Below are 12,664 nucleotides of genomic sequence, written 5' to 3'. Positions count from 1 at the left end.
TAAAGGGTAATTTATAAAATCATGTTTTCATAATCAAATTACATATTCGAGACGTAGTAAATCCAGTAAATCCAAATTCATGAAATGGTTACCGCAACTGAATAATAGATGTAAATGTGGCTTCTATGCTGACACAGCTAAAAGTGAATAAATGTGTTATGTAACACTGTGAAGTACATTAATTTGGATGTAGAACAATATTGCTAAAAGCCTGATACAGCATGTTTCTGCATGTAGCTACATCCGGCTTATCAAATATTAGACAATTACCAGTTGCTTCTCTTTTTCTCTACAGTTTTTGTTATATTACAGCAGGGCAGTGCTTTGTAAACGTCACCAGATTTCCCATGGTAATCGGTATCAAATTCAATTCTAAAATTGTAATATAAAAGCAGAAAAAAAGCCTGACATGACAATCTGAGGGGAGGGTAAGAATTACCTGTTTTGTCTGTAAGTAAATAGACTAAACGTCCCAACTCTTCTGGAATGGTGCTGGTTCTCACCACTGTGCCGGGAATGTTTTCGTCTCTCATAATCATCCAGCCATATGCAGCTTTCCCCATGTCCAAGTTCACTCGCAAACTGGCAAACAAACGAGAAACAACTTATTTTTTAAGGTTTTCCGACGGATGTTTTTAGCACATTGTATTTAGTAGAAATTTTGCCCCATGTCAATTACTTGCCTCCTTTTTTTGTTCCACATCATATTATCAAATTGAATTTATAGAACTTGGCCTGTAAAATACATGTGGTTTACCGCAATTATGCCTTGTATGCTACTATGGAAAACTTCAATAAAAGGGATGTTACATGCGGCAGCTTAAAGCGCAGCATGCCCACGAAACGCAAGGATTCTCGCTGCATTGTGTGAACAATAAAAATGGCATTCAGAACTATGGACTATGTGGTCACTGCGATGATTTATCACAGCGGACAAACTGCACAAAGCACACGATATGAGAACATGCCCTTAACCCCTTAGTGACCAGCCCATTTTAGGCCCTAATGACCAAGCTATTTTATTCGTTTTTCTATAGTCGCATTCAAAGAGCTATAACGGTTTTATTTTTTCGTCTACATAGCTGTATGAGGACTTGTTTTTTGCGGGATTAGTTTTACTTTTTAATAGCACCATTTTTGGGTACATATAATTTTTTTATTAACTTTTATTAACCTTTTTTACAAAAAAACCTGATTATAAAAAAAAACTGAAATTCCGCCATTGTTCTATGCGTTTTTAAATTGACGCCGTTCACTATGCGACGTAAATAACATGTTACCTTTATTCTATGGGTCGGTACGATTACGGCGATACCACATATGTAGAGGTTTTTTTATGTTTTACGACTTTTGCACAATAAAAACCCTTTTGAACTAAAATTATTTGTTTTTGCCTCGTCGCTTTCCAAGAGCTGTAACTTTTTTATTTTTCCATCAATGTAGTGATTTTTTGGGCTTGTTTTCTGCGGGATGAGACGTAGTTTTGATTGGTACTGTTTTGGGGTGCATGGGACTTATTGATTCATTTTTATTATGACTTTTTTGGGGGGCAATGGAAAAAAATTGCAATTTCGCGATTGTTTTTTGCGTTTTTTTTTTACGGTGTTCACCTTAACTTTATTAATGGAGTAATTACGGTCGCGGCAATACCATATATGTGTACTTTTATTTATTTTTTACACTTTTACTAAATAAAACCACTTTTTATGGAAAAAAATGGATTTATTTTTTTAATGTACTTTTTATTATTAATCTTTATTTCACATTTATTACTTATTTCACTAGTCCCACTAGGGGACTTTACTGTGCGATCTTTCGATCGCTGCTATAATGCTCTGGTATACTTCGTATAACAGAGCATTATTGCCTGTCAGTGTAAATCTGACAGGCAATCTGTTAGGACGTGCCTCCGGCGCGTCCTAACAGGCATATGTCCAGGGCAGACCTGGGGGCTTTAATCAAGCCCCCGACTGCCATGACACCTCATCGGAGACCCGCGATTGCATTCGCGGGCCGCCGATGGGTGACAGAGGGAGCGCACTCCCTCTGTAAACAAAGTTAAATGCCGCGGTCGCTATTGACGGCGGCATTTAACGGGTTAAACGGCCTGAGGCCCCTTAGTGACCGACGTAAAAAGGCGTATTGGTGGTCACTAAGGGGTTAAAGGCAATTTTGCCAAACAAGACATGATGCTATAAGATAAAAAACTCAGTGGGGTTTTTATGGAGATATAAGTAAATTAACATTGTGGCATGGATGATATTTAACCCGCCGGGTGAACACCGTAGGAAAAAATATTTCACAATGCAAGCAAGGCTGTTTTTTGGTTACCTCGCTTCCCAAAAAAACTGAAAAGTGATCAAAAAGTTATATATAAAAAATAAAAAGTTATGACTCTCAGAATATGGTGCCACAGATTGTTTTTAACTTTGTAAAAGTTGTACAGTCCTGACCAAAAGTTGAAACTGACACAAATTTTGGTTTTCACAGTTTGCTGCTTCAGTGTTTTTAGATCTTTTAGTCAGATGTTTCTATGGTATACTGAAGTACAATTATAAGCATTTCATAAGTTTTTACATTTTTGTTGACTAATACATCAAGTTTATGCAAAGACTCAATATTTACAGTGTTGACCCCTCTTTTTCAAGACTTTTGCAATTCGCCCTGGCATGCTGGATATCAGCTTCAGGGCTAAATCCTGACTGATGACCACTTATTCTTGCCTAACGAGTGCTTAGAGTTTACCACAATTTCTTTGTTTTTATTTGTCCACCTGCTTTTTGAGAATTAACTACTGATTCTCAACGGGACTGAGATCTGAGGAGTTTCCTGGCCATTTACCCAAAATTTCAATGTTTTGTTCACTGAGCCACTTCGTTATCACTTTTGCCTTGTGACATGGTGGTCCATCATGCTGAAAAACGCATTGATCATCACCAAATTGCTCCTGGATCGTTGGGAGAAGTTGTTCTTGGAGGATGTCTGAATACCATTCTTTATTTAGGGAAGTGTTCTTATGCAAAATTGTGAGTTAGCCCACTCCCTTGGATGAAAAGCAACCCCACACATGAATGGTCTGAGGATGCTTTACTGTTGGCATGACACAGGACACATGGTAGTGATCAACTTTACTTCTCCTGACAATCATCAATCATTCTTCCAGATGTCCCAAACAGTCTGAAGGGGGCTTCATCAGAGAAAATAACTTTACCCCAGTCCTATGCAGTCCAATCCCTGTACTTCCTGCAGAATGTCAGTCTGTATTTCATGTTTATCTTGAAGAGAAGTGGCTTCTCTGCTGCCCTTCTTGACACCAGGCCAGCCCCCAAAAGCCTTTGCCTCATTGTGCGTGCAGATGCACTGACACCTGCCTGCTGCCATTCCTGAGCAAGATCTGCACTGGTGTTGAACCAATCCTGTAGATTAATCCTCTTTAGGAGACGGTCATGGCACTTGCTGGACTTTCTTGAGCGCCCTGAAGCCTTCTTCACAGCAATTGAACCTCTCTCCTTGAAGAGCTCGATGATCCGATCAATGGTTGATTTAGGGGCAATCTTACAAGCAACAATGTCCTATTAATGCAAAGCAATCATAAATTCACGTGTTTCCTTGGAGGTAACCATGGTTAACAGAAGAAGACAATGATTTAAAGCACAATCCCCCTTTTAAAGAAACCACTCTGCTCTTATAATTCAATCAGCATGACAGTGTGAAATCAGCTGCCTTATCCTCGTTAACACTTTCACCTGAGAAAACGAGAAGATCACTGAAATGATGTCAGCAGGTCTTTTTTTTGGCAAGCCTGAAATGCAGTGGGAATGGGGGTTTTGTGATTAAGTGAATTTTCATGGCAAGGAATGACATTTCAATTAATTGCAATTCATCTGATCAGTCTTCATAACAATCTAAAGTTAATCCAAATAAAAACTGGTTATCACTAAGCTTGCTGCTACAAAATTGTGTCAGTCTCAAAACTTTTGGCCAGGACTATACATCGTAGAAAAAAAATATATAAAATTTGGCGGTAATTGTATTGACCCTCAGAATAAAGTTAACATGCAGTTTTTACCACACAATGAACACCGTAAAAACTAAACCCTACAAAATCAATGGATGAATCAGTTTTTTTTCCAAATCCACCCCACAAAAAATTCCGTTTCAGATTGCATTATATGGTTGCATTAAATGCTACCAATAAAAATTAGAACCCGTCCTGCAAAAAACAAGCCATAATATACACTTATGTAGATGGGAAAATAAAAAAAAAGATGGCTCTTGAAATGCGACAATGAAAAACAATAATGAGAAAATGAAAAGCTGTGTCTCAAAGGGGATAAAGTCAAATGTTCTGTCTGGCTCCGTGGTTTCCGACATACAACGGACCTGGCAGCTCCAGTTTTTTGTTGTTCTGCTACTATGACAGAGAAGAACACAAGCCTGGATGCAAATGTTAACACAGCCTAATCTGTCCTCATAATAGATTTCATTGAACGCCTTAAAGGGGTTTTCTCCATAATGGACAATTATCACTTATCCACAGAATAGGACCTCACCCCCCCTTCCCGTTTCTCCACAGTGCACTCCGCCACTAAACGCAGTGAGAAGGAACTTGAATGAAGCAGCTGCGGTCAAGTAGTGAGCAAAGGGGGGTCCGGGACCCCTTTTCTCACGATCGGTGGGCGTCCCAGCTGTGGCATACCCAGCGATCAGACAATTATTGCCTATCCCGGTACAACCCCTTTAAGGACATGGCTCATCCTAGCCTTGAGGACGCAGTGTGTTTTTTCCGTTTTTGCCTTACTGCATTCCTAGCGACAAAACTTTTTTATTTATCGCCAACATCTTGTTTTTCGAGGTGGATTATAATTTTTTTTTAAATTCAATTCTACCAGTTTGTTGTTTTTGTCCCATAGAACTCTAAAAACCTTTAAAATATTATCTTCATTTATGGTACAGGTTCTAATGATTAAGGAAATATACAATGTATGTATTTTTTTTAATGATTTAATAAAAACTTTTTTTTAACAACATTTTATTGATCTTTATTTCCATCTTGTGATTGACGGTCTTGTGCATGTAGAACTATTATGCCACAAGTAGAACAAACGTTCAGTGGAGATCCACTTTAATATTCAGAGCAATGCCTTGCATGAGGAAATAAACAATGAATACTTACCTCGTAATGCACTGGGACTCCCTGCGGGTGATTCAGCAGTCTATGGCGTGGATTTAGACTACCATTTCCTTTGATGTCCCATGTGGGGAACCGGTAGTCAGATTTGTAGAGAGACTAATCTGACATTCATGATGCCCCTGACATTTTATTTAACATGACAACCCCTTGCCACTTTAATGCTCGGGTTAACGCTTAAATCCAATGATCGAAGAATTAGAACTTCTCTTATCGGATTATAAAGCAGGCAGAGACAATAAGAGCAGGACAAAGTACCAACCATGACTTCTGGGGGCGGGGCATCATGAATGGCCGCTTTTAGAAAGAGCTCCCCTGAAGCTTGATACCATCCAAGGCAAATCTCACCCATCCTGCCGCAGGAGGAACTGCGGGTGATTCCCCTCACCCGGGTGACGGTGGTTACCTCAGTGGGACTTGTCTCTTTGAACTCCCCGTAGCCACGGGCGGTGGAACGCCGACCGAGTGTGGGACATGGTGCTCCCTGCTGCCATCTTACCAGTGATTCCACAGACGAGTGGAATCTCTCGGCGACTGCCGAACCCAAGCCTGAGGCCCTGCTATTCCTCCTACTGGGGGTGACTATGTCTGGTGCACGGACGTCCTGGTGCCTGAACTGCCGCAAAAGGTCCACACATATTCCCGGCCTTCATAGGTCTGAAGTGGGACGGGACACAGTGGACGTTCCATCCCATACATTTTTCCCACATCTCAAAGCAAGGGACTTTGCTTCTAGACCAACGAGACCATTACAATAGCTGTGCCTTTCCTCTGAAGGCAAATATCTAACGCAGTTCTTGGGCAACCTGTCTCTCTCTTCAGGACTTTGCAGCCCACACGGATCTGTATCACGGCTGGTGACAAAAACTACCCCTAAAGCCGCATGACAAACTCTCGAATCAGATTATTCTACTGTTTCATCTGGACATTGACTGTCTCACTCTGCTATGTTCCACTTCAGTGCATCACTTAGATCCATGCACATACTGATGGGTCCATAGTGATTCAGAGCTTCTTGGGCTGCGTTCCAACTACACACCTCTGCTGCCAGTTTATCATCACTTATACAATCCTTTACCTAACCCCCTTGATACAGGGGAATGTGACATGGACAAGTATATGACAAAATCTCTGAAATAAATACCTACTCGCTCTCGAACCACCCCAACACCTGGGATTCCTCATTCTGCTAAAATGCATGAATCCAAAAGTCACACAAAGGGTGACAAACCGACTCACATGTCCTCATCCACTAGAGGCTCCTCCACTCAACCTCAGTTCTCCCTTGAACTTCTTACTGGAGATGATGTCACACCACCTAGACTGTCTCCACAAAACAGTCCCCCACATGATTCTGATACTGACTTACTACAGGCAACCTTAGTTGCACAGGAGGTTTCTAAAATACTACTACCTCTATTCGACAAAAGATTGGATATCTTACATACTTCGATAAATTCGCCACTGGCGCCAATTACTTCCAACTCTCAAAAAATTGAGGATATGGAAACAAGGTTTAATGCCGCGGAAAACTATCTCCACGATGGAGGATGCCTCACGCCAAAGTAGCCAGGCTACATCCCAAAGCTTAAGGGATAAACTTGAGGACCTGGAAAATAGGGATAAACCTAGTAATCTACGCTTTGTGGTATTCCAGAGAGAGTGACAAATGATCAACTATTGAACAACATCTCTAAAGATCTCCCCAAAGCCCTCAACATTGACCTTGGGCAAGATCCCCTTATGATTAAGAGAGCGCATAGGATGGGACCACCTGGAGCCAGAAGGGATGCAGGCGATAACAGGCCTCGCCCAGGGATCGCTACATTTTTCCATTGGGCAGTAAAGGAAAGAGTTTTGAGAGCGTACAGGCAGCGGAGGGAACTTCATATGAACGACTTTAAAATCCTAATATTCCAAGATTACTCGGCGGCGGTTGCACAAGTCTTTTGCTCCGATTCGCAAAACATTGTTCGAGAGAAACACTCGATTTCAACTCCTTTTCCCGGCCAAGCTGAAAGTGCAAGTGGGAGACCGCACGCTAATATTTGAGGATCCTGTCCTGGCTAGGAGAGGACTCTGCCTGGAATTGGGGGTTGAAGAGTAGCTGATATCTTTCCAGTGGAAAAGTTAGTTCCCTCTCTCACGGACATGTGCTCATTTCGCTTAAAGAGGCTCTGTCACCAGATTCTCAAACCCCTATCTCCTATTGCATGTGATCGGCGCTGCAATGTAGATAACAGTAACGTTTTTGTTTTTTTTAAACTTTCATTTTTGGCCAAGTTATGAGCTATTTTATATTTATGCAAATGAGCTTTGAAATGGACAACTGGGCGTTTTTTTTTCGTTATGTCCAACTGGACGTTGCTGTTATCTACATTGCAGCGCCAATCACATGCAATAGGAGATAGGGGTTTGAGAATCTGGTGACAGAGCCTCTTTAAGCTGGAAAACTACAGCACATCTTGCTGAGGTTATGTTCAGAGCGGTCCTTCAGTTACCTACAGAAGAAATCGCTGAATTTATTGTCTACAAGTTTTCTTTGTGTTGTTCATTCTCGCAGAAATGTTTTCTCCTTTTTCAGGTGGTGGGAGGCACGACTCCTGTCTGTAAAGGCATCATCGGGAAAGGGTGGTACTCGCGGCTGGCTGGGATCGAAGGGGTACAGCATCTGGTCTAAACTAACTTTGATCCGAGTCTACCTTCTAGATACAGGAGGAGTACCATGAATGCACAACACCCTGACACTTATCACACATCTCCCCATGTAAAATTTCTCTCCTGGAATGTAGCAGGTCTAAACATGCCCCTGAAGAGGAAAAAGGTGCTTAATCATCTCAAAAGACTCTCCCTTGATATTATTTTCTTACAGGAGACTCATTAGAGATCAGACACACAAAACAAACTCAAAGCCCTATAGCTGTCAGATTGCTATCCCGCCTCATACTCTTCCTCTTTAAGGAGGGTGGCGATACTTTTCAGGAGGGGTGTCCAGTACACGATAGAGAACTCTATTGCAGACCCTCAGGGCAGATACCTACTATTACAGGTCTTAATTGCTGGGACAACATATTTATTGGTGAACATTTACGCCCCCAACTACGACCAACACACCTTTTACCCAGACGTTCTTCAAATTATGACAAGCTTTCCCAAATGTCATCTGACCCATACCTCCTTGTCCCGAAAAGACTACTTTTTGATATCTTCCCCCATTTGAGTGGCACTATACATCCAGCATATATCCGATCACATCGGATCATGCCCCAATTGCATTGTTACTGTCAGAGGGAGAGGCCCCACCCAACAAGAGAAATAGGATTCAGAGGTTTCTGGCGTACCTGGCAGACTCTGATGACTTTAGGCAGCATCTCCAAATAGGTTGGAGTCAATACTTAGATGACAACCTCTCACATACTGATGGTCCTCCCTTATTGTGGGCGACGTCAAAGGCGATAATGAGAGGCCATGTCATCAGCTGTCTGTCTCGTAGAAGGAAAATACGGAGGGAGCACTTTGACGCCTTACACAGGCTTTACTGACACCCTAGCGCACTTACACTGCAGAGTCCTCCACAAATATTTATAAGCTAAGCATCTTCCGGACACTTTAGTCCACGATGAATCCCACTGGTAGGTGTAGAACACAGATAATACATTCTATAGGCGGGGGAATAGAACCGGAAAGTTGCTTGCCACTCTCACTAGACAGAGACACCCCTACAAACCCATTTTATCCTTACGACACCCTATCACAAGCGCGGTCATTACTAATCCATCTGATATAGCACGAATCTTCTCTGAATATTATGAAGATCTCTATAGAGCTGCCCCGGCGTCCCCATCAGATATCAATGCCTTTCTGAATACAAACTTACCCTCACTATCCGAAGCTCAACAATCTTTGCTGAACTCAGACATACAGGAGGAGGAGGTGAGGCAAACTATTTTGTTACTCTCCAACGGTAAAACTCCGGGTCCGGACGGCTTCTCTGCGGAATATTACAAAATCCTAGCTCCCCAAAAGATCCCCACCTTAACTAATTTATTCAACGATACTTTTATACGCCATATGCCCATTGACCGTTTCGCGGAGTCTCGAGCAGTTTTCTTGCCCAAACCTAGCAAAGATTTTTCTGGCCCAATCATATAGACTAATTTCAGTACTCAACCTAGATTATAAAGTATTAGCAAGAATATTGGCTGAGAGACTCCAGGTTGTTCTCCCTGATCTTCTATACACAGCTCAAATGTGTTTCACACAAGGCCGGACAAGCATTAACCCCTTAATGACCGCCGATATGCCTTTTCACAGCGGTCATTAAGGAGCTATAATTTAGGCTGCCGCCTTTTCACGGTGGCCTCATCCATGTCCTGCACGGCTCTCCCGTGTATGCTGGAGCCAGGGCTCGGCTGTCTGATCGCGGCCGTTTAACCCCTCAAATGTCGCGGTCATTAGCGCACGCTGCATTTGAGTTGTTTACAGAGGAAAGGAGCTCCCTCCGTCACACATCGGCGGCCCACAGGTCTGCCCTGGCTATATACCTATTAGGACGTGCCTATTAAGACGTACATTGACAGGCAATAATTCTCTGGTATACGAAGTATACCAAAGTATTATATCTGCAATCTAAAGATCGCATAGTGAAGTCTCCTACTGAGACCGAAAAAATAAATTTAAAAAAATGTAAAAAAAATGTCATAAAAAAATGTTTTTATTTATTAAAAGTGTAAATATAAAATAAAAACTACATATATATGGTATTCCCGCAATCGTAATGACTAAAAAAATAAAATAACGTTAGCATTATTTAACCCCTTCCCACCGCAGCCCTTTTTCAGATTTTCAGTTTCGTTTTTTCCTCCCCACCTTCCAAAAGCCATAACGTCTTTATTTTTCCATCAATATAGTACTATGAGGGCTTGATTTTTGCGGGACGAGTTGTAGTTTTTCGTAGCACCATTTATTTTGCCGTATAATGGACTAGGAAACGGGAAAAAAATTGTTTTTTGCGCGCCGTTTTTAGGGAATTCACTGTGCAATTAAAACAACATGTTAACTTTATTCTCTGGGTCAATATGACTGCGGCGATACCAAATATATATAGTTTTTTATATATTTTACTACTTTTACAAGTAAAAACCTAAGTGTAAAAAAGAAAATTTATTTTGTGTCGCCAAATTCCGAGAGCCACAACTTTTTTATTTTTCCGTCGATTAAGTGTTATGAGGGCTTATTTTTGCGGGATAAGCTGTCGTTTTTTATAATACCATTTTGGTGTAAATGCGACGGTTTGATCACTTTTTATTTCATTTTTTGTGGGAGATTAGGTGAACAAAAAATAGAGATTCTGGCGTTTACAATTTTTTATTTTTTTTTACGCCGTTCACCGTGCTGGTTAAATAATGATATATTGTAATAGTTCAGACTTTTACGGACGTGGCGATACGAATTATGTTTTTTTTTTGTTTTTTTTTACTATGCTCTAGAGGGAAAATGGGTAAAGGAGGGTTTTTTGAACTTTTAATATAAAAAATTTTTTTACACAAAAAAAAAACAACTTTATTTAACTCATTTTTACTTTTTTTATTAGTCCCCCTAGGGGACTTCAACCAGCGATCGTTAGATCGATTGCACGATATACTGCAATACTAATGTATTGCAGTATATCGTGATTCTGACAGTCCACTATTAAGCCCTGCCGGAGGCAGGGCTTAATATGTGCACAAAGATGGCGGACCTGGAGGTCTTCATTAGGCCCCCAGGCAACCGTAGCAAGCATCGCCCGCCCCCGCCCCCGTGATTGCGTTGCGGGGGGCACGATGAGCTGTTAGGGGGGGTCGCCCCCTCTTTCTAACGATTTAAATGCTGCGGTCTCTGTTGACCGCGGCATTTAACGAGTTAAACTAGCGGGATTGCGCTCGAGCGCGATGCCGCTAGTTACTCCGAAGTGTCGGCTGCTGGCATCGTATGAAGCGGGTTCACTCCGTGAGCCCGCTCCATACCTCCCCTACCCGACTTTGGCGTATGGATTCGTCAAATGTCGGGAAGGGGTTAAACCACAAGGTGAACACCGTAAAAAAAAAACGCAAAAACCAACGGCAAAATTGCAATTTTTTCCCATTCCCCCCCAAAAATAATAAAAGGTTAACCAATAAGTCCCGTGTACCCCAAAATGGTAGCAATGAAGTCCCGCAAAAAACAAGCCCTTTAACGGAAGCGACATTAACGGAAACATAAAAAAGTTATGGCTCTTGGAAAGCAGTGATGCAAAATAAAATTATTTTAGTACAAATGTGTTTTTATTCTGCAAAAGTAGTAAAACATAAAAAAAACTATACATATTTGGTATCGCCGTAATCGTACGACCCATAAAATAAAGGTAGCATGTTATTTACTCTGCACAGTAAACGGCGTAAATGTAAAATGCATAGAACAATGGCTAAATTGCTGTTTTTTTTATATCCCCCTCAAAAAAGTTAATAAAAGTTAATAAAAAAAATTATATATACCCCAAAACGGTGCCATTGAAAAATACAACTCATCCCGCAAAAAACAAGACCTCTTACATCATTGTCCACGTGAAAATAAAAAAGTTATAGCTCTTTCAATGAGACGATGGAAAAACTAAAAAAATTGATTGGTCATTTGGGCCCAGAATTCATGCAGGGGGAAGGGATTAAAAACATAAGATCAGCTTTTGCTGCCACGGTCAGGATCAACCAGTTAATATGCTGATGAGCCTTGATGCTGAAAAGGTCTTTGACACAGTCAAATGGCCCTTCCTTGATGAGGTATTGGGGAGAACAAAACTTGGACTAACCTCATAACACTCCCCAATAGACATTTTTAGGGGCACGAAGCAGGGATGCCCCCTCTCCCCCCTCCTGTTTAACCTCTCCCCAGACCCCGTTTTGCATCATCATGCCCAGACCCCCACTTTCCGGGGGATCAAACTACGTAACATTGAACTGAAGGTGGCCGTCTTCGCAGACTATATCTTGTTAGAAATCTCTAAGCCAAAACCGATACTGGACCGGCATCTTCACGAACTAGAGGGGGTGGGACGGCTGTCAGGTTACACCCTGAACCTAGATAAAACTGAAAAGCTACTATTGAAACCTCTATGGTCGCAGAAATTTCCATTCAAATGGAACTCTCAGGCACTCATATATCTAGGTGTTTGAGTCACAAAACACCCGGCTGCACTCTATAGAAGCAATATCTCCCATTACATAACTGAACTGGAAAAGACTCTCCTCTCCTGGAAGCACTTCACGCTTTCTTACCTGGGCAAGTCTAACCTAATCAAAATGACGGAATTCCCACATCTTCTATATCTCCTTCACTCCCTCCCAATTTACCTCACCCCCAGAGATGAACGGAGGATTAATTACTTCTATAGAACCTGCATACAGGTTGGAAAAAAAATCACCTACAGTCTACATGATCCTCCAACAGCCCTGGGGTAAT

The 12,664-nt window shown here is 41.5% G+C and overlaps 1 protein-coding gene across 2 annotated transcripts in view; it reads right to left on the bottom strand.

Annotated features, from left to right (window-relative positions):
- The window catches only part of ATP9B (ATPase phospholipid transporting 9B (putative)), a 286,527-nt gene that overhangs the window by 74,480 nt on the left and 199,383 nt on the right, over positions 1-12,664 (bottom strand). For both annotated transcript variants that reach the window (XM_075826526.1, XM_075826527.1), the window contains exon 13: positions 440-582. In XM_075826526.1, coding sequence (XP_075682641.1) covers positions 440-582 — 143 coding nt within the window. The remainder of the gene's footprint in view (positions 1-439; positions 583-12,664) is intronic.

Source organism: Rhinoderma darwinii, chromosome 5, assembly GCF_050947455.1.
Source record: "Rhinoderma darwinii isolate aRhiDar2 chromosome 5, aRhiDar2.hap1, whole genome shotgun sequence".
Lineage (NCBI taxonomy): Eukaryota > Metazoa > Chordata > Amphibia > Anura > Rhinodermatidae > Rhinoderma > Rhinoderma darwinii.
This window is presented reverse-complemented; position numbering and strand designations above follow the sequence as displayed.